The sequence below is a fragment of the Balaenoptera physalus genome (assembly GCF_965194825.1).
Source record: "Balaenoptera physalus genome assembly, chromosome: 8".
Classification (NCBI taxonomy): Eukaryota; Metazoa; Chordata; class Mammalia; order Artiodactyla; family Balaenopteridae; genus Balaenoptera; species Balaenoptera physalus.
The window spans coordinates 54,506,101-54,531,938 of record NC_138887.1 but is presented as its reverse complement, the minus strand read 5'-3'; the positions used below and the strand labels follow the sequence as shown (position 1 = coordinate 54,531,938).

Below are 25,838 nucleotides of genomic sequence, written 5' to 3'. Positions count from 1 at the left end.
GGCTTCTTTTAATTTCTAGTTCTCCTGACTTACTACAGTAACTCTGTTTCCTGGAAACTGTTTTTCAAGCCTCTGAGACACAATACTTCTGGGTTATATGCTCCACTGTAATGAGTCTCAACTCCCTCAAATGCAAAGCCACCATTTTATAGCAATTATTTTGTAATACTAGCTTCACTAACCTGAACTGAAATAATACAGCCTATCTATGAATATATGCTCCCTAATTTATTTGATGTGGATCTGACCTAAATCAAGCTTTTTAAAATTGTACAGATAACATAAAACTAAGCTTCCATTTCATTGGCTCCCCACTTCCCTGCTATACTGTCTCTAGCTGTTACTACTCTATTCAAGTGTCAAGAAAAAAGTAAGTTTGTGTAATCATATGTACGTGTGTATGTATGTATACATATATGTAAAATCTGTGTGCATGTTTTTCACCTTTACACATTTCTGGCCCTATTTAGGTTATAAACCCCTTACTTTGCTTGGAGTGGGTAGCAAGAAATATAATTTTTAGCCTCCTATAATATTAGCATTCTGGTATTATTGTGGTGGGCAGCATCTGATACGGCTCCCAGTGATCACTACCTACTGGTACCCATGCCCTATGTAAATCACCTTCCCTGTGTGTAGGTAAAACTTTGTCATTTGTTTCCAATGAACAGAATACAATAAAAGTGACAGGATGTCACTTGGTGATTATGTTACAGAAGACTGTGACTTCTGTCTTCGTTTTCTCTCTCTTGCTTGCTCTGATATTGTGGGATGCTCTATGGACAAACGCCCATGACAAAGAATAGAGGCTGGCCTCCAACCATGAGCTTGTGAAGAACTGAAGACTCAGCCCAGAGAAACTGAATCCTTTCAACAGCCAGCTAAGTGGCTAGGAAGCAGATCATTCTCAGTGTAGCCTTGAGATGACTATAGCCTTGAGAAAGACCCAGAGCCAGAGACCCACAGAGACTGTGAGATTATATATGTAGTTTTAAGCAACTAAGTTTCAGGGTAATTTGTTATGCAGTAATAGTTAGCTAATACATTGTTCAAAGGATTTAGTTCATTAAGAATTTTCCATGGTCTTTTTCATTCATAATTTTGCTTTTTTTATTCAAAAAAATTAAGGAGGGGGCTTCCCTGGTGGCGCAGTGGTTGACAATCTGCCTGCCAATGCAGGGGACATGGGTTCCAGCCCTGGCCTGGGAAGATCCCACATGCCGCGGAGCAACTGGGCCCGTGAGCCACAACTGCTGAGCCTGCGCATCTGGAGCCTGTGTTCCGCAATAACAGAGGCCGCGATAATGAGAGGCCCGCGCACTGTGATGAAGAGTGGCCCCCACTTGACGCAACTAGAGAAAGCCCTCGCACAGAAACGAAGACCCAACACAGCCAAAAATAAATAAATAAATAAATAAATAAATATTTAAAATAGTGTGGAAAAAAAAAATTAAGGAGAGTTCTGTAGCAGAAGTTTGTAAGTAATAATCCATTTCATTTAGATATGTCTAAGTATAATAGCTTATTGTTACTCTCTCTGATGAGTCTGCCAAGTAAGCTAACCAAACTCCCTGAAAATAGTTTCAGTTTTTCAAACACACAGTTGTTTTTTTGTTTGTTTGTTTGTTTTAACATCTTTATTGGAGTATAATTGCTTTACAATGGTGTGTTAGTTTCTGCTTTATAACACAGTGAATCAGTTATACATACACATATGTCCCCATATGTCTTCCCTCTTGCGTCTCCTTCCCTCCCACCCTCCCTATCCCACCCCTCCAGGTGGTCACAAAGCACCAAGCTGATCTCCCTATGCTACGCAGCTGCTTCCCACTAGCTAGCTATTTTACGTCAAACACAGTTTTGGAGAGACATTATCTTTCATAACCTTCCTATTTTCCCAAAGAATGACTAAATCTAAATAATAAAAGCCAAAACAATTTGAAAATGAAAAATATTTAGTCTCATCAACATTCCCACGTTGAAAAGCCTGATTACTCTGAACAGGGTATTATGGGTTTCTGTAAACAGATTTGGTGCTGCATGTTTGGTGTACATGCCGTATGACGGCATGGAAAGTAATGTGAGTTTAGTAAATAATTCAGTTAAATTCCAAGTAATTGCTCACTGCAGGGAGTAGAGTTTTAAGTCTAACCTCCCCAAAGATTTTCATTAAAAAAAAAATCTGTGTTCTGCTACTTGATAACATGCACCTATTTGTTCTCCAAGTGATCACACATACTTGAAGGCTAAGAACACAGAGCAAATGGGGTGCATTTGAGAGGAAAGATTGGTGTAAATTGTATCCTACAAATTCAGGTCTTTTGGCACAAAGGTATCCGAGAGCAGTTAGACCTGTTCATATAGTTCTTAATGTTTTATTTTGAATTTACCTGAAGTAATTACAAAGAGATTCATTGTCAAGAATGTTTTCTGGGTGTCCTTTATAGTACACACAAAACCTTCAAAACCCAGACAACAGAGAAAGACAATAGTACTTAACTCATCAAGTAGAGAGATCTTGCTTACACTTTGGACAGAAGAACAATTTACACATCTTTATCTAATTTAATGTTTTGCCAAACAACTTCATTTCACCATTTCACATCCTATTTTGGAGGTTTATAAAAGGATCCTCATAAGTCTTTTACAAACAATTGTTTTTTAAAAAACAAAAAATTACAAAACTGCTTTGGTAACTTTCCTCCTTTTTCTATATGCCTCCCAGAGCCGCAGTAGTTGTAGGAAGAGAGGAAACAGTGGCATTCAGGAGCTGGGAGAAGGTAAGGGCTCCCCTGTTTTACCCCTGGCCTCTTCAAGACTTGTTTTCTGTAGCTCTGCCTGATGTAGTCCTTTCCAATGGCCTCATCTTATGAAAACACTAAGTCAACTATTGCTTTCAAAAGTCCTGTTTCCCACTGTATCAAACCCAGTAAAATGACAGTACAAAGGAGAAGAAAGGAGACAGGAGATAAGGAATAGATAATAAACGGCACATACTCCTGACATGCTAACATATTTAATATTTCCCTTAACCTTTCTCTAATGGATGTTAATTCCTTCCCTGTTATGGACTGAATCTCTGTGCCCCTCCTCCAAATTCATATGTTGAAATCCTAACTCCTACGTGACGTGACGCTATTAGGAAGAGAGACCTTCATTGGTGATTAACTCATTAGAGTGGAGTCCTCATCCATAGAATTAGGGCTCTAGACGCCTCACCCTCTCCCTGCTCTGTGAGCATACAATAAGAAAACTGTGCTCTGCAACCAAGAACTCCCTAGAACTCAAACATGCTGGCACCCTGATCTCAGACTTCCAGCCTCCAATCTATGGTATCTGCTATAGCAGCAGAACAGACTAAGGCACCACCCTTGTCTTCTACTTTATTAAGGTGTCTGACAAAAAAAAGAGAACAGTTTCCTCTCTGAACTAGAATAAAATACACAAACAATAATGAGTAATTCTGAATAAAATAAAGGAAATAATAGTATAGGTGAAGTTTATGGTCACATAGGGAGAGGAAAGAAAACCCAGGCCCAGTTCTAGAATTCTCGTGTCAGAGTGAGAGATCGTTGATGGTACCACATGACACAGCCTGCACACCTCTTTCTCATCCGACAAAGGCTTTCAAACAGAAGTTCTGACTTCTGCATTTTAAAATGGAGAATCCAAGGCCGTGAAAACTTATATCCCTTGTTTAGGGTCATATACCTTGTTTTTCAGTTAGAGGGGAAGATACTAATTCAATGTAAGAAATAATCAGTTATAATAATTTTAGGAAACTCTTTAACCATGAACCTGTGTGACTCATCTCTAAAGCCCTGAGTACATAAAATGCACAGATTAAATACAAAACTGCTACAGATAAATTTTATAGACTTTGCAAATTTTATTATTATAAAAGTTCATATGCAAAATTATAATTAAAAATGTATATTTGTGGCAGACACCATATGGAAAGCCTGGATATAGACAAATAACAAGCCCTTGAATGTAAACACATGTTAAAGGTGCTCTGTTTGATTTCATTCCAACCTAAGACAGGATTCTATAACATAGATGGCGCTGATATTGCAAAGTGGTGCAAGCAATGCCTTCCCTAACCATAGCCCATCTTTCATTTCTGCACTATAGAGACTATAGAGAAAAAACCAAGCTAAATTTCCCCAGATTCTGTAGCATCTAAATTCTATAGATTCTATTATGCACATGGAGGAGACTTAGAAGGTAGAAGTGGTGCCAGAACAAGGAGACTAGATCTAGGGAAGAGGCCTTTCATTTTATGGATCAGCTATGGTAGAGTTCCTACCCATGGTCCCCTAGCATATTATATAAGCAGAATCAGGGATGGGAGGCATTTTTCTTAGCACAGTCCCACAGGACGGCTGAGCATTTCTGTTAACTGTACTGTTCCTGGCTAGCTAGTATCCAATCTTGGTTCTGTGACTCTTGAGAAATTCTATAAAGCTACAAAATACCTTTTCAAAACCCGTCTTTTAAACAATCAATGATACACTTTTTTTGTTTCCAACTAATTATCTTTATCAATATAACTGCCCTATTTTACTGAGAGTTTTTGAGTGTTTATAACAGTTGTCCTTAATGAACAAGAAGACAGATTTCGGTTACCTGAGAAACTTTTTCAAATGGCCATTCTTCACTCCCTTACCAAACTTAATCAACATTCTACCTGGTATATCAGAGCCTCCACTGATGTGACAGTCCTACACAGATTACAAAGGGAAATCAGTGATTCCAACATGCCAATGGAATGAAGGACCACTGACCTGCATCAGTCATTTAAATCTGGCTCACACTAAACTTTCATCACAGTTTGAGCTTGTGAAACATAGAGCCCCAGGGATATCCCTGATCTCTTGAAATAAGAGTCAGGGAGGTACAGACTAGGAATCTATGTATTTAATTCCTCAGGTGACTATAATATTGTCAGCTGGGGATTTTTCCAAGACCCAGTGTTTAAAAAGCTACTGGCATAGAAAATCAATCATTTATTAGTGGGGTCTAATGTATGTTCATTTAAACAACTTAAACTTATTTCTTTCTTTGAGAATACCAGTAGATTACTCAAGCAAGGGACAGCTGTACAAATCCCAGATCTGGACTTCAGGAAAATACCTAATAAGATGTCTCATGATATCTTTGTGAAGACGGTGGATAAGTAAAGCTGAATGCAAAAATCAGTCGAGTGGATTATTCAATGTTGTAATGTCTGTACAAAAAAGTTACTAATCAAAGGAATAATATCGTTGTAACCTAGAAGTTTTACCTGTAAAATGCTCAGTATAGTTTAAGTTGTATTACAGGGACAACGGAGTCTAATTTCTTTTTCATGCTACATGTTCACTGTTAGTTTGCTGGGGACTCTGATTCACAACATTTTCACTAGGCATCTAAGCTGAAAGAATGTCCACAATTTGGAAAACCTCTGGTGGGATTGGGTAGATAATAGATATAGCAAGTTTTATACTGGCCTAAAGATTAATTGTTTGTCTAGTCTCAACACTTCTGCCAGCAAATGTGTGTTTTATTTTTCCCACACTAAACAGTTCTGACATTCACTACCTGCAGTTAGCACTGACCACACACCCCAGGCTTAAGGGCTCAGTCCCACCAGGCTGACTTCTACTTCGGATGCCATCTGTACTTCTGACCAACAAGCTATAGGTCACGGGTTCCTACAATCCGCTTCTTGAATGGCTCACAGAACTCAGGGAAACAGTTTACTTACTATCACAGTTTTAAGGAATATTATTTTAAAATGTAAACTCGCAAACATTTGCCTTAAAAAACAAAGTCATCATGAAAATATTTTAGATTTCAACAAAATTAAGACTGTAAACTTGTAAGCTACTGGCTTGAACAGTTCATGACAGAAATACTAAGTCTGCATATGTTCACTGCCATATTATCAGATACAAATTTTCAAATAACTAAAACATGTTCCCCAAACACGTAATTTTATATCATGGACCTCAATGATGGTTTGCATAACAAAGCTGGATTAACAGGATGAAGAATAATATTTTATGCATAGAATTATTTAAAGTAACACTTAAAAAGGGACTAAGAGCCTTTATATGGACTCAACTATAAAAACTGGTTTTAATTATTCATAATTATTTTTGTATGGTTATTTTTAAAAAAGGGATAGGACCTGATTTAAATTCATTCAACAAATTGTAAAGGCAAGCTTTATGCTACATTTCTAGTCTAGAGCATAAATTTCAAATCTTTCCTGATTTGTTTACAACTTGAGGAACTGAAAACTGGATGATAACATTAGAAAACTTTATACTATGGTCAAGTATTTTTTACTTATATTTATACATGTGTGTGTATATAAATGTATAGATACATATATATACACAGTGAAGTCTGTCACTTGATCTATAACTCTAAGTTTAAGCTACCCACGAAGGGCTCAGTTTAAATTACTAATTTTTTGAGGCCACTAGAATATTTTAAAGTCAATTTTGGGAAAAAAAAGTTAATTAGTGCCTTACTATGGTGATATAGATAAGAAACTAGCATATTCAATAATTTAGCAAATAATCTCTCTCAAAGGCAGAAAACACACACACATAAAGCTTATCTAGAGTTAAGTAAAGTATTTGTTAAAGTTTCTTATATCAGTAAAGAAAATATGGAGAAATTGAGTTAACATATTATAAAATTAGATGCATTTGTCAGTGATTGAATTATTAAATTATCAGGAATTGATCACAGACAACATTGTAGAACATTTATAGATACTAAAGAAGGAATCAATCCTTAGCTTTATCCAAATCAATTTTTTCCTTAAAGGTATATACAAAATATAGATGACATCTAATTTGTAAATTATATGATGCAAGAAACTATAGCTAATTAATCACATGCTATAATCTAGATCAAAAAAGACAATGAAAGACTGAAATAATAGGATAAAACTAATCAGCTTAAAATTGCCAAATGCAAAAACTCTGATACATGTGTGTAAAAGAACTCTATACAAACACAAACAGAGGTTTAATAGCATCATGTGTTTAAAAAGAAAAGAGCCTACGTAATTCTATCTAACTATGAACATCATATACATCAACACTGTGAAGGTGCGGCCAAATATCAAGACCATCTACATTATCAGAAATATCACATATATAACAAGGGAGGTTTTCTTTAAGCCAGAATGAACATATGTGTAACACAGATACAGAAGTCAATTCGATACATTCTCTCTTCCAAGGAGGGGCTATCAATAAACTGAAAACCTATCCAAAGAAGAGGCACCTGATGCTAGTGTCTTATGAAAAATGGTTTAAAAAAAAAATCTAGAAAGGTTTCACTGATCAGAGACTTAGAAGCATACACAATAACTACCTACAAAACACCTAATGGCTCTTACAGAGATGAATTAGATTTAGGGAACAAAGTCCAGTGTGTGAACACTACAAAAAGTTGTATCTCACAGCACAGCGGAAAGCACAGAGCAACACTCTTCACTAAACAGTGAATGAAAGCTCCACCTTATACATCTTCATATCCTTGGTGTTTGCAGTGTTAAGTAGGCACTCAATGTTAGAAGTACTGCTTTAACTAAATGGAAAAATTAGTACTGAAGTAGAAAAAGACTGTACAGAGGTAGTGCTTTCTTTACTTCACGGTATACTTATGAGGAGTGTTTCTCAAAGTTTCTTTTAGGAAACATTAGTCCCATGATTTATCTATGGTTAAAGGATTACAGGAGAAAATGGAAAATGGCATAGCCCTTGTCCCCAGGTTGGAGATATGAAATGCTCATCAGTATGTTAAGGATTTGTGAGAAGCCCTCATTAAAGAAGTCTGTTTAACTCTATTCACTGCTGCCTCTCCAATTTTTTAACCACAGCTCTTTCTTAATGGCATATCTAACAAACATCCCAGGATCTCTTAGTAAATGCTCTTTAAGGTGGAATTATGCATTGGACAGTGTGTTGGGCTAGTAAAAGTCAATTCACATCTGTGTCTTTAAGGACAAAAGTAAACCTTTCATTTTAAACATTTTCACATACTTGAAACATCATTACTGAAATGTTAAGAAGAGACAAGCAACACCTAAGTAAGCTATCTTTGCATCCTAAAGCAATGAGAGACATATCCTGAAGGGCTTGCAGGGCCATCTTTTTCCCACTTTTGGTAACTTAGTAGACAGCTGGCTTAGCAGGTCCAAGTTTGCTTAAAAGAGCAGTCAGATACCAAGCAGTGGGCTGCAAAGGCTCCTCCTTTTCAACAAGGCTACTTTTCCAATCAGGGAGCCTTCATAGGTACAGAGTCACATAGATACTCATTGTTCTCCATTCCATAAAAGGGTAGAACATGTCAAGTGTGGAAAAAATGAATACTTTTATGTAAACATGAACGCTACAAGTGTTACCAGGTTTAGCAAATAAAACACAAGATGCCCAGTTATACTTGAAATTCAGAATAACAATAAAGAATTTTTTGTGCAAATATGGTCCATGTAACATTTGGGACATACTTATGCTAAAACATACTTTTTCTCTGAAATTCCATGCTCTATTTCATCTGGCAACCAGACCCTCCACTAGGAAGTCAGCTACAGACCCTTTGTGCTTAGTCTAAATCATAGGACAAAGAGAGTTCCAGAACTGTGTGTGCTCTACCATTCCCCAGCTTTTGAGGTTTTCCTGAGTGAACTCTATTTTATACCTGTATAGCATAGCATTAGTCCATGACTCCTTTGCATGGCACAAGAGAAATAACTGATTTCTTTTTCCCACCACGTTAATCTAGGGTACAACCAAAGACAATATTGAAGAGGAAACATTCCTGAAGGAAGATACAGACCTGAGTTCTAATTCTTACTCTGCCAGTTTTATGTCCTTGGGCAAGTATATGTCTCTCTTTAGGCCTTGGTTGTGCTGACTTCAGGAACCATACAGCACTAACATTTTACAATTCCATGATCCTAAGTGAACTAAACTTTGCCTTGTCCTTAGGACCAACTGGAGGTCATGCTTGTCTATGTCAGAAGCAGAGGAAACAACCTCAAAGTTAAAGAAAACCAAGGAACTGGCTAAAAGATGGCCCTTATATTCAACTAAAATCCATTTGTTTCAAAAGAAATGTTGTTACCTTCAGGCTAAAAAGGCACCTTAAATATTTCATAAACAATAGCTGTTATTCATCAACCATATAGTACCAAATCACTTTTATTCCAGACCACTAAAAAAAAAAGCAGTTGACTATTTTATTTCCTTGACTCCTATGTGGTACACCTCTAAGACACCATGAAGCTTTCTGCAAGTTCTATGAAAGGTATCTATACACAAAGGGCAAATCCATCTTCTCTAACAGATTCTCCAAACAGTTTGATTTAAATAGCATTTCTCTGCACAAAGAATCTATAATGCTAATTCATTTTGCCTTCAGCTTAAGTAACTCGCTATTAAAAGACAGCGACAGTAAGAGTTTTTGTCTAGTTAAATACCATGCCCTCATGTATCCCAAATGCCAGCCACTGCTTTCAAATGATTAAAGTCTTGATTACCAACATCTTTAGCACAGCATTAAAGGGATAAACAACTTTAAATTATACAAACGGCTAAGATTGTGACCTGAGAGTTGCCAGTTAAATACAAAAGTCCAGTTAAATATGAAATTCAAATTTCAAATTCCAAAATTGGAAGTAAAAATAAAATTATTTATTATTTATTTGAAATTCAAACTTAACTGGGGATTCTGTATTTTCATTTGCATATCTGGCAGTTTTATGTGGGCTACCTACTGTGAGATCTTTGCCAATTTTCATCTTTTTTCCCCCTAATCAAAACACTTGTTTTGATTTTTAATTTTCCCTTAGAGTCAAGAGTTTCTACCTGCTGCAGAACATGAATAGATAAGTAATTTTCCAGCCCAATTTTTTTAATATTTCTTTGCTTTTAACAAAATCAGGTTCCCACCAACAAAACTGTAGTCTAAAAAACATACAATCTGAAGAGACCAACATTTTACCTACCTGTGGGTAATATACGAGAAGGCCATATAATAAAATATTTGTTTTTTTCACTTCCTTGGCAAATTCTCTAATCCGCATTAGGTTTTCCATTTTCTGACCAAATGGTACTGATTCATAATCAAGAAATTGCACCTGCAAAATAATATAAAAGGTAACAATCAGAGTACCATTCAGTTTCCCTTGAAAAGTATGACATTAAAGAAGCTTAAAACACATATAATATTGAAATTATTTTTATCATTTTATTAACTTCTAATCATTTCAACCCGTAAATATTTAATAAAATGAATCATCCTTTATAAATACAGATGCAGTAAACACTAATTGAAAAGTATAAAATGCTAATATTCTATTTCAATTTGTGTCAGAGTCAAGTGTATTGATATAAAGAATATATGATTTCATCAATTCTTTCAACTTACTTCCTAATTTGTAATTTGAAACTAGGCTAGATAGAAATAAATAGGTTAAGAAATTAACAATAACAATAAAATTCAAGGGACTGCTTATCCAAATACATAAAGTTTTTTAGAAGAATCCCTTTCAAAGTAATAATTGGAATTTAATACTAATCTACTTCTTAAAGTAAATCCAGAAGAATTTTATGTACAATTCTTTTAGCAGTGTTAGTGTTTTTCTTGAAATTATTCAAGTGACTATTTTTTAAGCATTATTTTTCATTTAAATTTAAGGTCTCAGGGTGATCTGTGCTCTTTTCTACAAACTATTACTACTGAGATGATACAATACTGTCTGTCTTTCATGGGATATAAAAACCTAAATCACAACAATAGCTTCAAAATAAACTATTTAAAATATAAATGCACATATACAATGAACATAAAGAAATATGTATTCTTTTGCAATATCAAAATTTTAAAACTTAAGAATTATTTGTTCAATTACGTGTATTTATTAACTAGGAGCATTTTATAATATACTCCACCTTATATACTAATACTAATCCCTTATACCAATCTTATACTAATCCCTTCCTCTCTGCTCATTCATATGGAAATGTGCTCTTTATGACAATAGACAACAAAACATCTTACTATGTTCTTTCTGTAAAACAAGGGAATGAGAGGTTTTTTTTTTTCACCCATTACATTTTGCTTTTCCAGGGAAAATTGCTTATATAACATCCATTTTTAAAGATAATTGAGATAATGTGCAATATATTTTAATTTAGTAGATATTCAGTAACTTTCTTGGAACTTTTCATTAAATATAGTCAGTTGAAAACATATACATATAGCTGCTACCTCTTGAAATCTAAGGTAACAATATAGACTTTTTTCCTTAAAAATGTCCAATTCATAAACCAAAAGAACAAAGAAAAGCACAAAAAAAATTTTTTGGAAGATAAAAAGCAGAAAGAATAAGTTTCAGGTTTTTCTATCTGCTGAATAGCTGAAGAAAAGACCATGTAACCCTGAAACCCTGGGCTCACCTTCCCCTAAGCTGTTTCCCTGAAAACTTATGAAAGTGAAACTTCAGCTTTTTTACCAGGTGGCATTACTTATGGTAAAACTAACTCCTGACTGGTGAACCACACCCAGGCTGGAAGAATTGTGAATGAACTATAAATACTAGACCTTCCTTCAAAGTAATTCAGCTTATAGCCAGGTGTTCCCCTTGCTGGTACCCAGAAGCTAATGACTATCAGCTGTTGCAAAAGATGTCAGTCCCCATTTGCAGCTGAAGCCTTCTGAAAGGATGGCTCACATACCACCTTCTGTGATCTCCTTCCCTCACCCCTGAGAAGCCAAGGTAGAGGGAGAAGTGGGGAGAGAAAAGCAGCCCCTAAACTCATGTGAGATGATGGATGAGCTCAGAAGCTAAAGCAGAAGACACGCCCACCTCTGCCCTGCCTTTTTCCCTGCCCTGTAGTCTTTCCCAAAGTTGGTCCAACTAGCGCTACAAAGGCTTCTACTCTTAGGAGTCTGAACCTAAAATTGCTGGTGGTGTGCTTGCTACAAAAAGCAGGCTAATTCCCCAACACTGAGGCAATTTTGGAAATGGCAGTCATGGTATGGATCTGAAGCCAGGGGACAGGCTGAAGGTAAGAGTCTCTCCAGTGCCCATATGGCCCGATCACTACATAGCCCCATGCCAGCTGGGCTGGGGAACAATACTACTGTTTGGAGTTAAAAGCCTCAGTGGACTGTTTAACTCTTTTAACCGTGTAATTACCTGTACTATTCAGATACCATGAAATGCTAGCGGCCACCTTGCCCAACATACTTTAGGTGAATGGAATGCCCTAGAATTTTGCAATACACAACCTGGGCAACCTTACTGCCAGCCTAGATAGCTAGCTAGACAGACAGACATTTCTTGTTTAATACAAGTCTTCCTGACAAAATTTGAGTTCAGAAAAATCTTGCACTAAAGTAAGGGAGGTGGGTGGTAGGGAGACGGTTTGTGTAAAAATAGCACAAGGAGCAGAAAAGACAAGACCACTATAACTGGTAATTATAGCCTGCACAGAAATTTAAAAGGCACAGAAATGAAAGAGCGGAAATGCTGGTAATGCATTAATTAGAGAAGGAACGATGACTATGATACAACTGGGAATGAGCTCTGTGCCAGGAAGCTGCCATTAGGGTTGGCCCAGGAGGAAACGCATGCTGCCAGGAGCTGGGGAACCTCTCTGGGAAGTCAGAGCTGGGAGCAGGTACTCATTTTTAACTTTCCTTAAAGAGTGTCCTACAAGAGAGCCTAAAATTAATCTTTTAAATACCAGTTAATTACATTAACTATTAATTATAAAAATAAATTATAACTCTGGGAGTCTAAAAAAATGGTAAACCTAAAACTCTCGACAAGATTATATTGTAATGAGAATGTTCAATAGATAAAGTGTGCTGAATCTTTTTTTTTTTGAAGGACAGAAATTAGACCTTACACTTGGTTAACTTACAGCTAATTATATTAAAAGTAATGCTATTTAATTAAAGCTATATACAATTATATTGTATAGTTTCCAAACTTGCAGAAGGACTAAAGGATTATTTGTATCAATGCAACAAAGCATAGGAGGAAAGTAAAGTAGCAAACAAAACAATTGGCCGACAGCAATAACCAAAAAAAATAAGCTTGTAGAAAGAATCCCAAATATAAAAATAATAAAGATAAATGTAACACTTTTTAACTCTTTCTTAAGTGACAGATTTATCAGATTGGATTTTTAAGAAAAATCGAACTATATGCTAGCTATAATATAAATGTCTAATGAAAACTATCCTGAAAGTATGTACTTTACAGGACAAGATAGTTTTCATTAGACATTTATGTATGTACCGGTATGAAAAGGCATACCATGCAAATACTACCAAAAATTAAGGTTGTAGCAATATAATAGGGTTAAGACAAAAAAAACAAACATTAATACAGATAAACAGTACATAATAAAAAACAAAACTTATAATAACCATAACCTTATTACTAAGAACATAGATTTTAAAACACAAAGCAAAAAAAAAAAAAAAAAGACTGAATTATGAGAAAACAATATCCAAATCCATAAACATCCCAAAAAGGATGTTTGACTGGACTTCTCTTAGAAACTAATGCATCAGACAAAATTTTTTTTTAACGTCAAAGGCTTCTGCTACCAGTGCAGCAGCTGAGTTGAGGGTGTTTCTCTTTCCTCCCAAGGTTATCATTCTATTCCTGTTTTTCTGGCTGTTTCTATCTAGGAAAAGTTGCACACAAGCTGATGCAACTTCACATTAAATGGACCTAACTGCTTTATTTACTAATCACATAGAAACTAATTTTTCTTACAGAAACAGATGTTGTAGCATAGAACATCTAGGTTGAACTGAAGGACACGCTACATGTATAATAGTTTTTAAAAGTTCTTACCAAATCATGAGATTCTAAACTAGGAATGGAAGGCTTTCACTCCAGCTATAGGTCTGTAAGATTCAACACACCCTAGCTCCTTGAAAAGAAAAAATGTTAACGGCACTCAAAAAAATCAGTAGGTCAATTCTGTTCACCATAGATTCCACAAATTAAGGAAATAGTGCGTAAAAGTGAATTCTGGGCAAACTATTTATATACCTACAAACTGCCTATTTACCCCATTGTTGACCTAAAACAAAGATGGGTTTATTCATTTGGGATCATCAGAGAATTGTGATTCCGTGTCTGTAACCATGGTGAGCCACGTGCAAATTCTCACACAGCAAGAAAAGGAGAAGGCTTTTATCGAGGGGGAAAAGGAAGTTGGAGGGCTATAGTAAACAAAGAGTCCATGACTTTCTATTCACTGAGTCTTCGCCAGGAAAGAAGAGGAGTGTTTCTTCTTCCTGTCGGGCTCTGCTATAATCTCAGGGCATGAGAGCTCCCCCTTCTGGTCTCCTAATTCTTTTTAATAGAGGTTTATGTTTATTAATTTTTTCATACCACCAAACCAAGTACTTAAATTATAGGGAAACTTTAAGACATAAAGTAGTAGAACATAGGAGAATAACGCAGCTCCTTTTCTAAATACTTAGTATGTGCTAAATATTATTGTAGCTGACATATGTCACTTTTAAAGAAACAGATACGGATATTGACCTTATGAAATGTATATAATCAGGTTGATAAAATTCGAGCATGAAGAAGTAGGATGCATCTCAAAATTCTTTCACCATGTGAGAAAGCCTGATGACATCATAAAAACCGGAAGATAATCTCCAGCAGATGTACTTCCTAATACCAATGACGTAAAATTTAAGCATATACATAACACTGTGCTACTAATTTTGAATTCTAAAATACACCAGATACTTATGAGGTCCAGGAAAACATTGAGTTGGTACAATACAATCAACTTTAATTTTAAAAACAGGACAGATTTATACAACTGTAGCAGAAGGTTGCAAAATGGTCATGATAACTCAAGAAATGTAAATGTTTTTGCCTTAATAAAACAAACAGTTTGGACAGGATACAGCACTTGTATCCATTGAAATGTAGCAAACATTTCATCTAGGTTGAGTTCTGCAGATTTGCTTATAGCTACACCAAATATATATTCTTTGGTCTCTTTTTGCACCATTCACTAATTTACTACATGTAAATTATAGGAAAAACAATATTCCCCAGTTAGGATGCCATTTCTAAATGTTCTTTTTCATGCATACATAAAAAAGATATGGATATCTTCCTACCCACCCCCCCAAAAAAATAATGTAATTTCATCTTTTTTAAAGGTAGCAAATTCACTCCTATAAAATAGTAAACTGCTTAAACATTTAACATGTGGATAACTTCATGGCTTTGTGGGTGGGCGAGGTTTCTGGCACTCAGAGTTTGGAAAAGGCTTCTCTCTGCCTCATGTCTTCTACATTCAGTTCTACACATGCTTTATATTTGTCTTAGTAACCATTTAATATACCCCTGGTCCCCAAGAACTCCAATTACTTTTTTTATATTATAAAATGTGATTTTTCACTTGTCACTGAGGACAGGTACATTAATTAAAGGACAATAGCTAATATCACGTACAATATTCTTTAAAATATCAGGAATGTTCCATAACACCACATTTAACACTTCTGTCTCATTCCAGAGTCCATGTTCACAGGAAGGCCTGAGAAGGGAGTCAGGATTTATGGTAGAAGGGAAAACAAACTCTTTGTTTATTTGACTAAGAAAAAAGTCAATTTGTGAAGCTTATGTATATATCCAAGTAATGCATTGCTTAATGCCCACCAAAGTAGAAGGAAGGATGGTCGAAATGAAAGTTCTGGTAATTATCAAATAATTGAGTTAGAAAGAATTGGTAGATAGACCAGAGGTTCTTTGAATCCACACAATAGATACTGCAAAATTATCAACATATGTGTACAGAAAAGTAAATTGTGTGAATGAGGCCCAACATCTTCAAAACATCACTTTTCAAAAGAAATATCAGGGAAATCTAAAAATTGATGAAACTGGCCAATACTATGCAAATCAAAGTAAGAGTTTATCTTAAGGATAAAAAAGCCCCAAAAACTTCAGAAAAATTTTCATCTCACTTCAACTACTTATGAATTACATGGATTTTATTAATGAAAATTAATAAATTGTACTTCTAAAAAGAAAGAAGAATAAGCTTTTAATATTGAATCACTTCATTTTAGAACAAGTTTAAATCAATGCCATCATGAAATTCAACTCATAATTCTGATGCACAGAAACTAATTAAGTTTTAAGCTATCATGGAAACTGAGAGCAAATGCCTAACAACTCATTTGTAAATCTTAACAAAATACCAGCAAAGGTAGTAGGTTGGGAAATAATGGCATTTAATAAAAGGTAGTAAATAAAATAAAATAGTACTTTGCATTAAAATATCAACCATAGAAAAGGTTTAAATGTTTCTATTGATTCAAACAATTAAAAAGTAAATGACTTTTATAGTACCAGTAAAAATGTTACATTTGTATATACATTTTTTTTTCAGATCCTTATTTAAAAGATCAAAGTAATAGAATGAGAACTTCATATTTTAATAATTTTTTTTGTCAATTTGATTACTATGTGTCTCGGCGTGTTTTTCTCCTTGGGTTTATCCTGCCTGGGACTCTGCACTTCCTGGACTTGGGTGGCTATTTCTTTTCCCATGTTAGGGAAGTATTCAACTATAATCTCTTCACATATTTTCTTGGGTCCTTTCTCTCTTCTCCTTCTGGGACCCCTATAATGTGAATGTTGGTGCATTTAATGTTGTCCCAGAGGTCTCTTAGGCTGTCTTCATTTCTTTTCATTCTTTTTTCTTTAGTCTGTTCCGCAGCAGTGAATTCCACCATTCTGTCTTCCAGGTCACTTATCCGTTCTTCTGCCTCAGTTATTCTGCTATTGATTCCTTCTCGTGTAGTTTTCATTTCAGTTATTGTATTGTTCACCTCTGTTTGTTCTTTAATTCTTCTAGGTCTTTGTTAAACATTTCTTGCATCTTCTCGATCTTTGCCTCCATTCTTTTTCCGAGGTCCTGGGTCATCTTCACTATCATTTTTCTGAATTCTTTTTCTGGAAGGTTGCCTATCTCCACTTCATTTAGTTGTTTTTCTGGGGGTTTATATTGTTCCTTCATCTGGTACATTGCCCTCTGCCTTTTCATCTTGTCTATCTTTCTGTGAATGTGGTTTTTGGTCCACAGGCTGCAGCATTGTAGTTCTTCTTGCTTCTGCTGTCTGCCCTCTGGTGGATGAGGCTATCTAAGAGGCTTGTGCAAGCTTCCTGATGGGAGGGACTTGAGAACTTCATATTTTAAACAGTCAATAGAAAAACCGAGTATTACTTTAAAACATGTAAAAAAATCATAAAATGAACATTTTTCAGATTATTTCACAAGATTGATTCTCTTATAAGGACATAACTCTGCCACTGTTGTATTTTGCTATTAATACAATTATCTGAAGTATTATGTACAACTACAATTAAGTAACATCTGTATCATCTGTAACAAATTTTAGAACCAAAAGTTAAAAACAATCGCAATATGAAGCACTGATTTGTTTAGCTACTATCATCTGAAACATTTGACTCTGTATTTATTTATTTACTTATTTTTCTGTTTGAGAAAACTCTGAGAAAAATTGTCAGAGAATACAAATCATTGAAGAAGTTACCAAAAACAGGTGTGTGATTCTTCACTGAGTTTAGTATATAATCTTTTTATATTTTAGTGACTTGTCAAAATTTCATCTTACATGATAAAATTTATTACTGCTATTATTATTAAGGTTGTCTGCAGGCCATTTAGATCAGCATTTTCTGATTTTTTTAAAAAACAGGTATTTTTGGAGTTCACAAGTTAAGACACTCTATGCATTGGGGCAAACCACTACAAAAGTCCATTAAAATACTCTGAATTTCTAAGAATAACTGATTCTGTTTTAATGTACCTACATTTGTAAGTGAAAATGTCAAGGCAAATTCAAGTCAATAAACATTTCTGAACACCTACACAAGCTGTCTTGAAAAAGGGAAAAAGACTCTGAGCACACGAATATAAAGGAAGGATTCCAAGACAAAATATTGTCACTCATACTTTAAGGATAATAGGAGTCAAGCAAGCAAGCACTAGAAAAATGGTGTCTCAGGTAGAAAAACTCACCAGAGTAAACACAGATGTGTCAGGTAACACAGTACATGTGCAGAACTATAGTAGTTCAGTATTACCAGAGGGCAAATTGCTCAGTGAAGAAAGAAGAATAAGGATGATAAAATTAAGCAAGAGCCAGAACAGCCCAAGGCTTTATGATCTGACTGAGCTTTGTCCAGGAGGGGATGAGGAGTGTCTAGAAGTTTTAAATAATGACGGGGTTCAGGGCAGGCCACCCCAAAATATACCACTTTGACATACTGATTGTTTTGAATTAAAGTTACCTGAGAAACAGTGGGTACAAGGACACTCTGAGCCTCCTTTATGTCCCCCGAAAGCAGGAAATAAGTTTCCATGTGGAAGCCACCCTCCCTGTACCAGGAGGTAAACAGACATTCTTATGGCCAGAGACAGGGCATTCAGGGCCGAGAAGTCTGTGTAAACACACTCTGCTTAGTTTCTTCACTAATTAGTACTGAAGCCTAAGTTTCTTTGTCTAAAAGGGTATATCAACAGGCTGCTTTGATTACTCTTGGGTACCTTTGCACATATAAAATTAAAATTTTTTTTCTCCTGTTAATCTGCCTTGTATCAATTATTAGACCAGCCAAAAGAACTTAGAGGGGTGGAGGGAAAATTTTCCCTTCCTGACAATGAGAGTAACATAGTAGATCTGCAATTAGCAAAATCTGTTATAGTGGCTGGGATGAGGTCAAAACTGAAAACAAAAGAGACACTTTTGGGAGGGATGGTTCTTGGAAGGAAGACGATGATTACAAACTTTTTAAACTTCATGCACTTAAACATTCCTGTCAAAACATAGGAATAATGAAAATTAGATGTAAAAACGTAGGAATTGGCACACAAGCAATACTTTAAATCATGAGACTGATGGCCCAGAGAGTATATGTCTGTTAAAGAATGTCTAACAGTTATTTTAGTAAAGGTACTAAGTAACTGTGGCAAATAGATCATTTTGGATTGAAAATCTAAGCCGAAGTTCGAGAGCCTATGGCCCATGAGTCAATCCAGCCTCCTGCCTGTTTTCTGTGAATGAAGTTGTATAGAAACACAGCCAGCCACACATGTTCTTTGACATCTTGTCTATGGATGCTTTTGCACTATAGCAGAGTGGAATAGTTGCGACCAAGACCATATGGTCGATGACGTCTAAAGTATTCATTATCTGGCCCTCTACAAGAACAATTTGAATTTGACACCCCTAATATAAAAAAATTATCTCAGATCCAGGGAAAGAAAATGGCCTCAATTATCTCTTGTAAAATGAGAGCATTCTACTAAATGATTTTTCAGACCCTTTTCTTCTTTAACAATCTATTGTTACTTGAAAAGGGCGAGTATTGACATCCCTCATCAATGTCATGTGATAAAGTGAAATGAGCACAGCGCTTATTCTTGAACTGAGGATAATAGCATCTATGATAATCAACTCTTAGGATTGCTCTGGGGATTAAATGGGATTATTTACAAGAAAAGGATAGTGACTCATTATGTCAAACATTCAATGAGTGTCTGTTATTACTAACATTAACATAATTATACTAATAATATGCATTAGCAGGCCACATTTGGGGTTGGGGTGGGGTTCTGAGAATTATAAATGTCATGAGAGTTGCATTTCTTGCAAATGGGAAGAACAAGAAACAGAAGATCAGTTATATTTTCACTGGTTGAGCAAAAATCCTAGAACTCAGTTATTACCATAAACACATGGAATTTTTTCAGAAGACATTTATAGTTCTTTCTCAAATGATCTAGAAATGGGTATAATACTCAGAGTACTCAGAAGAGACATGCAGGCTTAACAGTCCTGTCATTCCCAAATAAGAATTTTCCACTACTGACACTAGGATTATCTTGGCAACACTTGTTGCATTCTACCTTAGCAGGTACCAGTAAATAAAGTATCCCGGCATTTGAGTAGAATAAGTATAAACTTCAAAATCCCATAAAATAAAACCTGTGGTGCCTGGAAAACTGAATCACACTATACTTTTCAAAAGTGTCACATATAAACTTATTGCAAGTAGGGTTCAAGCCAAAGGATGTCTGGAACAAGAAGCTTTTTGCACTAATTCCATCACCTTTCCATTCTTTCAATAAAAGGAAGTTGAGTTTCCAGAAAACTGCCTAAGTAATCTATTTTTAGGTAGCTATAGGTTTTTATCCTAAGGGAATAGTGCTTAGGCTTGGAATATTCTTACCATCTTCCTGTCTGCTAATGACTCAACCCATGGACAAGATTTGTTTTACTGTTTTTGTTTTTTCTCAGAATGTATAGCATTAGTAGAGAAAATTTTGTAAAAAACATGATCCATCATACAAACAATATATAACTTGGCAAAAGCATTGTAATATGAAAGGTATTTTAAATTGTGCTTATACCTGGAATTCTATTAAATTTTAATTATTAAGGAGGCCTTGGAGGCATGTAACTTGCCTTTTCAAGTATAGGTTTTAGGATAAAAACTTCTGTTCAAACACACACACACATAAAACACCAACACACAAACGCCTAGAAAGCTTTTGGATATGAGTGAAATCTTTCTAATTATTTCTGCCGACAAGTTCACGGTAATCATCTGCCTATTCAGCTTTCAGAAACAAACCATAAAGATCCTTCTCTAATGTTGCCTACTTTGCTATTATGCACCCAATTTCACAAAACATAAAATTGGAGATTATGCTTCCTCTCTTATTAAATGAAGCACTAAATCTTAGTACTTCTATCTCTTAAATATATCTTGATTCTAGCCATTTCTGCACATTCACTATAAAACTACCCTAGTCCTAGCCACCACCATTATTTCTTAGACTATTGCAATAGCCTCTAAATGAAATCAAATGCATCAAGGAATCCCTCTGGATCACTTTAGTCCATTCTCTGTGTTGCATCCAGAATGATGTGTAAAATGCAAAGCTGATCACATCAATTTCTACTGTGCAGTACTCCTTTATAGAGTTCAAACTTCAAAGGCCCACCTTGACCTAGACCTGTGTAGTTCTCACCTTAACTCCCCCCAATGTGTAATTCATTCTCTCTGTTTCAGATACACTGGCTCTTTCCAGTTCTAACCATCCTATGTGCTACTCTTTCCAAATAGAAATGCTATTCCTCTTACTCCTCATAGACTCAGACCCCGCTCAGCCTTCCAAATTTCAACTTTCTCCCTTATACTTAAGAAGATCTATCCTGATATTCTATTCCAGGCTAAATTGCCCCTTTCTCAAACAGACCTAATTAAAGTTCTTACCTTGGGGTGGTGGATAGAAGGGACAGATAGTGACCAGGGTCCTGTGACCTCCCAACCACTGGGTCACTTCCCAGGCTAACTCGTCTTTTAATTAAGCTCATATTATTAAGAATCTTCATTTACAAAAACAAGAATAGCTAAATAATATTATTTCCTTACTTCAGATCAAGATATGAAAATCTGGAAAATTAGCACATATGGAAATGCCTCATTCTTCTAAAGTAAGATGTAATTTAAAAAAGTATTACATTATGAAATAAGCTACATGTATGTCAAAATACCTGACACACAGATGTTCAGTAAATGCTATATGAATTTATATTAAGCAATTAATTAGATAATGAAGAGACTAGGATAGTTCCCTGTAAAGTGCTAACTAGACAGCACCTAAAGTAAGTTTAAAATGAATTAGTAAGAAACAGCATTGGAGTGAGTTTTAATGATTAAGAAATCATTTTCAGAAGGTAGGACATGGCTACACATGGAAGGATAGATTTCTTGGGAGATGGGAGAAAAATTAATCTTGCAACTGTTGTTAAAGAGAGAGAAAAAAAGGGATAAATGCAAAAAGGGAAGAGCTAGACTTAACGCAATAAAACCCAGACTGTGAAAGAGGAAGATAAATAAGAAAGCGGTAAATACAAGAGAAACCATTTTTAAAATCCCATGAGTCTTGTGATAAGGATTAAAGTACAGAAAGGTGTCAAAAATTGCTCAAAAAAGGAATATCCTACCACCTGATTCATATTGAACATGACTATAATAATCTAAATTGCTCTACTATATCTTTATGTAAAAGACATCCATCGTAGATCATACAAAAGTAAAAAGACGTCACAAAATATTGTAGTATAGACAATATTTTTAGAAAGAGAAGCTACTTAGATGCAATCAAGGACATCCTGCTCTTTTATAGATAAAAATTCTGACCTAAAGTTCAAAGACAGGAAATAACTTGACAAGGTTAATAGGTATATTATTTGCACACACCTAGTACCTGTACCTTGAATCCCACTCCAGGTTCACATCCTTACCTTGCCAAAGATCTCCTAAAACGTTAAATAGCCAATTCTTTCTATTCAACACCTCCTTTACAAAAATATAATTTTGTTTTCTCCATGAAGTAAAATCCTTTTAGATATTATAAACAAAGTCAGGCTTAGCTATGTTCATACTAACATATATATTAATTTATAATAAATTACAGAAGTATAACGTAATTTTAAAATAATAAATGGTACTGAAAATATATTTGGTCCCATCTTTGTAAAGAAATAGCGTAACATAATTAAGCTAAGGGCCATTTCCACTGCTTAAAATAGAATCCAGTGCACAAAAAAAATCTAATAAAAGAAATCCCCAGACATAATTTTTAAAAACTGAATGACCAAACCAATTGTTTATTTCCTTTTCTAGGGCTAAAATTCATGTAAGCCACTTAACAAAGGAGGCTATTTTCATTTATTTTGCCTCCTATTCATTTCATGTTAAATTTTATAAACTGATTTGCTAGGACAGCACTGGCAAATAAATTCACAAACAACTTTGCTCATCTGACCAAGTTTAGTAAACTACTTAAAACAGAAAATTAGTGATTCCAAACCCCATGCTTAATCAAGAAAAAAAAAATTATTCAGAAAACAGAGAAAAAGTTCTCTGGAATTCATTCTATTTGTACATCCATTAGAACATCATTCTATCTGAAAATAAATAACCTTTATTCATTAAAAGAAAGACTACCACAAGGTATGTCCTATGAGAATCAGTTCTTTACACATCATCAGTTACATGTCCATCACAATTAATCTTAGGGAATTTCTATATCCCACAACACAAACTTTCTAGTAACCATTTAGCCGGAAGCAAAGATCTCCTAAAACTTAAAAAAACAGTCAATTCTTTCTATTCAACACCTCCTACAAGAATGACTTCATCATTCCTCATCTTTGTGTTAGATATGAATCCCTTTGTGATTGAAAGGGCAAAAAGGTTCTAAAGGTATTTTAAACCAATATTTACTTAGATTTTATTATTGATTTAGGCAGGAAATACCTGAGACTTACTATATGAGAAGAAAACAAATGAAAACATTCGTAGAATTTTGTGGAAGTGATTGCATTTCTGCCACTGAAGCTGTATACAAACATGAAAGAGAAAACTTTAAAGTATCTTAAGTGATGACATCACAGACGTTTAACATATAATAAAGTTATAATTTTCTAAGGGAAAAATCAAGGTATCCATAAGGCTACAATAGCAACATGGTTGAGATAGGAATAGAAGAGGGAATGGGGCCTAATCTCTTGGTCATTCATTGGCTATTAAACACTCATACACACACACACACACACACACACACACACACACAATATATCCATTCAAAAATAAATGTAAATAAACTAGGACCTGAAACATTCATAGTTGACCCTTGAACAATGTGGGGGGTTAGGGGCACCAACCCTTTTCACAGCTGAAAATCCACACATAACTTACGGTCAGCCCTCCGAATACACGATTCCTCCTCCATCCCACAGTTCCTCAGCATCCGTGGATTCAACCATCTAGGATCCTGTAGTACTACAGTATTTACTACTAAAAAAAATCTGCCTATTAGTGGACCTGCGCAGTTCAAACCAATATTGTTCTAAGGTAAACTGTGCCCCATAAAGAGTAAACCCAATATGGAAGCAGTAAGAATTACGATAGGAAGCGCTCTCTTTTTTGGTCTTATAAGAAATTTTGCCTTAAAAACACACTTTCTTAGTCCAGTAGTAATAAGGTTAACAGAATGAAATGTATAGAACAAGAAGTTAAAGTGAAAAATATACATGCTGGGTTCTGTTAAGAAATTTAACAGGACCAGATTTTTATAAGTTAAATTCGATAAAGGCTCAGTACCCTGTGAAGCTAAAGAAAGAAACCATTAGCACTTAAAAGAAGGAATCAATGTGTTTTTCCAATTGTCATTTGTTCTTTATTAGGAAGAAATTTTAAACACATATATATACGTATATGTGTATTTTTAATCTCTTTCCATCTTATTATTTAACACATTCATGAGAGCAGAAGAGTAACAAGTGTATATGATAAACTGCACATTGGATTGATTCTGTTCCTGGCTCTGCCACTGGTGAGTGTGGAACCTTCTGGAAACAATTTACATCTCTGTGACAGTTTCCCCAGATGTGAATGTATCAAGTGTCAACTGATGGTGGTTTTCCATTTTTTTTATTTGCTGACATGTTCAAATATTAAACATTTTGAAGTATTTTAAAGATCATGTACTCTGATCTATTATGTCAATAAACTACTTCCCTGTAACTAGAACTAAATTAGGCACTTTTGAAGGTTTATTTATGTTTTTCAAAGCATTAAAATTCCATATGGGAATTTATGTTTTTTGCTTAAGTAAATTCATGAAAAGATTCCTATCTCTCCTAAAGCACCAATAAAATTACTGTCTACATTGTCAGGGGAAATTAGAGCTCTTGGGTAATTATCCAGATAATTACTGTAAAATTATTTTTTTGTGAAAAGTGATAAACTATTTTATCAAGTAAAATTAAAGAATTTGTTTCATTTCTCAGTTTTTAACTTCCACTTAAATTTGTGGCCAATTTCTTTCTGCTTTTAAAAATTAAACTTTTGGTGCCTATTATATGAATCAGCTATGCTCACTGAATAAATAAGAATATACTGTCCATTATCTCATCTGATAGTAGTAGTAAAGGATATTTTGTGGAAATCTTGCCAGATCCAAATAAAGTAGAATCTCTATTTTATTTTCTGGACCTGGAAAGTATTTTTTGACAGTTTTACATTTGATTTTACATAAACTTGGATGGAAAACAGCTACACTTAGCCCTGTCTTCTGAAAATCTCCTCCATTGCCGGGGAAAAAACACCTCTCTGATCATTAATTTCTAAGCAAAGACAGCCTACAATTCAGACTCTTAACACTTCTGTGTCTTGTACAATTTAAATAGAAGCCTATGGGGTTTTTTTGGAGTGATTTTTATATCAGAAACTTTATGAATTTACCTTTTACTATTCTAATAGATCTAAAGTATTGTCTTTTCTAAATATTTGTTTATCATTACTTAAGTAGTGAACAAAAACAAATAATAGGAGTAGAAAATAGAGAACTGAACATGTCCCATGTTGATAGTTATTGTATCAGATGATTCCACAAGAGCTTTCAGATGACCCTCTTGACAGCTGCAATCTGAAAAAGGTGCTAGCAGTACTATACACCCCCTGGTAACCGCAAGAAAGAGAGGCTAACAAAAACTTCAGTCAACTCGGGATAAAAACTTGGCTCCTTGATAACTTACGTGATAGACTAAACAGCATCAGAAATCACATCTGAAAAGGATTCTTAAACATAATTCCTACACAACTTTACGAAAGAAAGCACTGGCTTTTAATGTTTATAAGGTTTTTCTTGTTA

The 25,838-nt window shown here is 34.9% G+C and overlaps 1 protein-coding gene across 3 annotated transcripts in view; it reads right to left on the bottom strand.

Moving 5' to 3' along the window:
- Positions 1 to 25,838, bottom strand: part of CRPPA (CDP-L-ribitol pyrophosphorylase A) — a 400,424-nt gene that overhangs the window by 196,418 nt on the left and 178,168 nt on the right. For all 3 annotated transcript variants that reach the window (XM_082472756.1, XM_082472757.1, XM_082472758.1), the window contains exon 9: positions 10,019 to 10,150. In XM_082472756.1, coding sequence (XP_082328882.1) covers positions 10,019 to 10,150 — 132 coding nt within the window. The remainder of the gene's footprint in view (positions 1 to 10,018; positions 10,151 to 25,838) is intronic.